Consider the following 6,123-nt stretch of genomic DNA (forward strand, 5'->3'; position numbering starts at 1 on the left):
GATGAGTTAGGCTTCTACGTTATAGGCAGCTTACTGATAAATGAGTTGTTCTAACAGAATGAATCAACATCGAAAAGTTGCTCGCATATTTATAGTAGCCAAAACAAAGTACAAAATATTTATTTCTCATTAGTTATTTAACAGTGTGACCAACAAAGTGCTTACACTTATTCATAAAGTTGTAATTTTGTGTGTGTATGTGTGTCATTAATTGACCAATAAAAGTGTTATTTTAGCAATCATTAAGTAACCAATAAAAGTATTTTTACAATCAACTTTGTTATTTGTTATCATCATTAACAATATAGTTATAATTACTGTGGACAACATATTCACTTTGTCTCTATTAACCATTTTTAATCATATTCGTATAATCATCAGATAAAAAAATTTGATCGATAAACGTTTCCTTTTGATGCTAAATTAACATTCTGCTGTAAAACCTACTGACGTTCATGGGAGTTGTTAAGTGATTAATATAGTTAGTGATGCAAAACTTCTGAACACGTCATGTTTTTTTGTTGAATAATTGAATAATATTAAAAGTTATTAGTTGAAAATTAGACTAATGAATATTTATTACCATAACTAAACTTTTTTATTTAAATTAGAACTTCCACACAGTTTAGCCACGTAAAAAATTTCTTCCAACCTAGTTCTTTTAAACCAAAATAAGTTATTTTTTGGAAACAATTTCTTTTAAAAGGTAAGTAAAAAATGTGAATGATTTAATTAACTCACAACATCCAGCAAATTATTAGTATGGTTTGAATTTTGTTAACCTGGATTTAAGTAATGTGCAAGTTATATATTATGCTTTAACCAATTAGTTAGTGATGTTTGAAAAAATTGATGTTTTATACGATTTGTTTTTGTTAATTACTCAAAGCATTGTAAAAGAGAAATACAAGAATCTCCTTCATCAAGAACATTTTAACAAAACATAATGAACGTTCCGAATTTGACATTTGAAATAAAATGTAACTCTTTTCAAAAATAATATTTGCAGCAAAATTAAAAGATTGAATGTTGATACGGTGCAAAGTACATCTGCGTCGGATTTCCGCATTCGCAAATGAGACTGTTGGTAAAATGAAAAAACGTGAATAAGTAAAGAGCAAATTTGGCGATGAGCTTTTCCTACAAAAATATCTGCTTGTGAGATAAAACTTTATTGTTTGGTTTTTTGCATGGTACTTTTATATGCTTAAACTGCAATATATATTAATAAAGTATAAAAAGTTGATTATATCTTAGAAACTACTAAATAAATTTTTATATTTTTGAAATAAAACTGGATAATGCTTTCACATTTGGAATAAAGTTCAACATTGTTGTATTTACATGACTTAACGTTCGATACTCATTTTACACGTTAATTTTCAAAAGAATGGCTACAATCTTCAACAAAATTTTTTCAGTTTTTTTAATGAATCGTTTGAACAGCGAACTTTTTTATGATGTATGATCGTTCAGATTTAAAATAAATTTTCATATCGAATGTAAAAAATTATTTTTAAACATTTTTGAATACATACTTTGATGCATATTAACTTGTAAATACCAAAAACTATATTTCAATTTAATGCTTAGTTTTTTTGTTTTTTTAATACCATTAATACATACATCATACATTTTACACACACACGCACACACACACACACACACTTACACAACACACATACATATATACACACAATGAGCAAAAAGTCCTATCCTTGACAAACATTTTCTTGCACATATTCCACAGATCCATACACCTGTACTTTGTACTATCGCCGCTTAGGGCCGTCTGTTTTCGTTGAACCCTTTTTTCAGCGAGGGCAGCTGTATGTACCAGTTTAAAAACGGAAACTTCCGGCTGGGTAGACTTTCTTCATTCCGAGCGCCACAGAATATCAACACAAGTGCCTTGGGGTCTAAACCACATTTTTTCATATTTTCTTTCAAGCTGTCTTTGTTTCTACGTACAGGGCCACTTGCCAGTCGTGTGTGAGACTCCCAACGCAAGGTTCAATATTTTCTTTTGGATTTATGCATATTTTAGCGCAGAGAATAGATATTCTGTCAACCGTGGTCAGCCAATAAGAGAGTTTTGTTGGGCTAGCTTTTTTTAAGACACTTTTTTCTCCAGTTGGAGAAAGCAGGACTGTTTTGTCGCCAAGGCAGGACCGAACGTCACTGTAGCCCTCAGTAACAAGCGACCATCACACCAAGGCCGCCTACGTGCTGGATAGTGGCAAGACACTTCCAGTAGTATCCTCTACCTGTGCTCGTCGTCATTCTTCAGTCGCCGCAGAGCTTTTAAGCTCATAGCACCTACCGAAGACAACCTGCACAATTGAATTAGTTTAAGGTGGGAAAAATTTAGTGAGAACTAGCCACACCCTCTCTTTCCACAAAGGCCGTTGTCAGCAGGCACAATGAATTGTGACGTGATAACTGACCAGTATGGACGCAGCAGTTCATTCGAAACTGACACCGAGTTGATGAACAGGACTATTTTCATAGCCAACTGTAAATGCAAGTGATTTTCTGTTTGGGTTTACTCCCATAGCCTTCCCATGAATGGGTGTGGAGTGGAGGCAGCGAAGGTTTGAAGTCAGAGTTTTCCTTTTCCTATGTCGATGGCCAGCCAAAGCTAACGAGCTCCACTTGCCCGGAACACCCACACACTCACACACACTACACACACACATACCACACACACACATACCACACACACACACACACACACACACACACACACACGGTTATTCACAACTACTTAGATAACTGGACTTCGCTATGCTGGCACAAAAATTGGAGCGTGTCTTATTTATTTTTATTCTTTCTTTAAGAAGTAATTTCAAGTTTAATTTATACTGAAAAACATTTCGTTTCTGAGCAATGAATTTAAAATTTAAAATAATTCTGAAAATATCAGCTACAATCATTAAATAAAACTCTAGTAAATATTGACGATGATATTTGATGATGGCAATTTATCTTGGAAGGTGATGTAAATTTTGCATCATTAGTAACGTTGATAAAAATGACGCCGACGATGATGACGCCCCTATCTAATAAATTTCATTTCTACTTGCTTTTTTCGTGTTCAAACAAAATTATTGCTGTTGAATTATCAATGTTCAAAGTAATTGAGTTTATTACAAAATAATTTAATGAGTTGTTGAAACTGTTATTACGAAGAACTCTTTTGAAAAAGAAATTTTTAATAACACAAATGTAACTGAGCAGTCAGTAACAGTAGTGCTAAAATAAATATGTACACTTCTGTTATGTTTTTGTTGTACACACTTGAAAGTTTTTCCATTGGAAAGTACGACTACTATTCCCGCCAAACAGGTTTCTTCGAAGTTCTTTGAATCCCTGGCACGTCACTTAACAACCCACCTGAGATTTCTAATTGAGTCGATTGTCTTGCTTGGCATTTTAACAGCTCCAATGGTATGAAATTGTGAAGCGTGCAACGATGCAAAATCTGGGAAATATTTTTGAATGTTTTAAAAATAAAAACGAACATTAGGAAGTGTTTTTAAATTTTTTTTCCAACATCCAGAATTAGGAGAATTGCATTTTGTTGATTTCGTTGAAGGATTTCTGAGAAATAATTTTTTCAAAATGCTTTTAAATAATTATTTTGTTCGTTTTGGTCATACTTCTTATTAACGATTAGATTTTTTAAATAATTTTATTGCATTTCAAAATTTATTTGTTATTTATTTTTCGCTTTCCAAACAACCCTCACTCACCACCATTTTAACTTCCATCAATTTGACGTTAATCTGTTTAAATTTTATTCTCCTGAATAGTAATATTTCCACAACTATGAAAAAACAAGAGACGAGCTAAAGTACAAATAATAAAAATATTATTTTCATTTCAGAATGGCAGATAAATATATCTTTTTGTAAGAAATTTAAATTTTTTTTAAACCTGAAATGTATTTTACCACTTAAACCAGTTCAAAAAATTTTGTTGTAAATTATATTTGAATCAACTCTTATTAATAGCCTAACATCTTTTCATGCTACCTGGCCCAGATGTATTTTGAATAGGCAGCCAGCTACTTCGTATTATGCGCGGATCTACGTGATGCATTCTCCTCTGCAGTTCAATTGAGACGATGATGGCCTGTCGTTCACGTTGTTCGAACGAGCTCAATAGTGTGCTTGTCATATTTCTTATTATTTTTAACGCCATTTTAATTTTTTAAACACAAGAGTTTAATTTTTTTAAATCAGTTAAAATTTGATTCAACTTTAAAAAATATCGTGTAAATTGAAAACTATTTGATTGTTGAGTATACAATACTCGAATGTGAGGCAGCGGGTAGATTTGATTGACGTAAAGTTTATTAACTGTACTTCAATTTCTTTCAAAGTATTGCAAGTTTCCAAATATTTGAACACTTAATCATGTTGAAAGAGTTTTTGACACTGACGGATTGCTAGTATTTCTTGAAAATTATTTGCAACAATACGTCACGTTTTGAACAATCTACACGAAATTTTTTCGTGTCATGGGTTTCATTTTCTTTGTCGTTCTTTTTTTCAACCAAATCGAATGTTTTTTCTAGTCTTCGTTACATCGCAAAGTAGTCGTCACCATTATTTTCCTTCGCCTTCATCATCATCATAATCATCATTATCTTCGTCATAACAATCATCGTCATCTTCATCATCATCTTCGTCATCTTCATCATCATCATCATTTTCATTATCTTAGTCATCTTTGTCGTCTTCATCATCTTAATCATCTTCATCATCTTTGTCGTCTTCATCATTATCTTCATCTTTGTCATCTTCATCATCATCGCCATATTCGTCATCTCATCGTTATTCACGCATTCAACAACGAAACGCTTACCTTAAAATGCGACCCTGCAATGCCAACAGTCTTGCGAACGATTGTTAGCGAACATGCACTGCAGTTCTTGCGTCGTCAACTTTCTCGTCCTCAACCACAGCCACTGCACAGTTGCAGCCGACGACCATTTCAATCAACATTATAAGAGTTAGTGTTTCACCATTGCGACCTACCAATGCATACATTACAATAATTTTAAAATTTTAAAAATCTACAGAATATCAATTAATTAACGATTAAAGATTAATTAAATTTTTTAATATAAAAACTCAACGTTTAAAAACTAACGAACTCTGTTTATTTCATTTATAAAACTGAAAATTTAATTTTATATAGACATTATTTTATTTCTTCCATTTGTACACTTACTTAACTTAAAATTCGTTTGATTCCGAATATATTTCGGTGAATTTTGAAGATAACATTGAATGGATTGGTTAGTGTGAAGTCATTTATTTTTTATCAAATAAATATGTGACGTTAAGTAATTAATTTAAATTTTTGTGCATGTCAATTTGATTGCTGTGCTAGCCATATTCTTTTTAAAATTTATTCAGACAAAAATATTATTATGTTATTAATATCGGATTGACTGATCTGAAAATATTCAGATTAGTTTTGCAAAAAATTATTTTTTGGTGTCAATTAATTTTATAAAAACGAAAACATTTGAAGAAAAAATTTTTTATAAAAACTTATAATTGACCAAAAAACCAGGGTACATTATTATATTGGTGTGTCTGATTAATTAAAAATTTCAAGAAAAATTTTTTTCAAGCCAGTAACATCTGCACCACTAAATTTTTTTTAATTTACTATTTTAAGGAAATAAAAAAGAATGTGGTGAAATATTTTTAAAAATTTTGAAAATTTCTTCAGACATGTTTCAAAATTGTTAGAAATACAGTTGCTTGGGGCAGTTCAAATATTACGTAACGCTCCTATGAAAAGGAAGAGGTTTAAGATTTTGTTATAAGGTGTGATAAGGGTTTGAGATTTGTTACGTAACAAACTTCAACATAAAAAACTAAAACATTTTTAAGAAAAAAAAACTAATGCTAAAAACAAAAGAATGCTGCTGAATTTAAAGTTTTTCATGCAATAAATAAACAAATTAATGTGTGTATGAAATTTATATGAAAAATGTGTTTTTTTCATTAAATTTTTTTTGTAATGTAAAAAGAGGGAACGGGGGTTGAGTCCATTTGGTAGGGAAGTTAAGGAATGGGGGGAGTGGTAAAAAAGTCGTTA

General features: G+C 31.2%; 1 protein-coding gene across 1 annotated transcript; it reads right to left on the bottom strand.

Annotated features, from left to right (window-relative positions):
- Positions 1-1,014: 1,014 nt before the first annotated feature.
- HELRODRAFT_165536 (hypothetical protein) lies at positions 1,015-5,000 on the bottom strand (the record flags this gene model as incomplete). Its single annotated transcript, XM_009032095.1, has 5 exons — positions 1,015-1,081; positions 2,268-2,333; positions 3,397-3,484; positions 4,038-4,137; positions 4,926-5,000. 5 exons carry the CDS (start codon positions 4,998-5,000, stop codon positions 1,015-1,017), a joined length of 396 nt encoding a protein of 131 aa, XP_009030343.1.
- Positions 5,001-6,123: the final 1,123 nt, after the last annotated feature.

This window comes from Helobdella robusta (assembly GCF_000326865.2).
Source record: "Helobdella robusta unplaced genomic scaffold HELROscaffold_8, whole genome shotgun sequence".
Classification (NCBI taxonomy): domain Eukaryota; kingdom Metazoa; phylum Annelida; class Clitellata; order Rhynchobdellida; family Glossiphoniidae; genus Helobdella; species Helobdella robusta.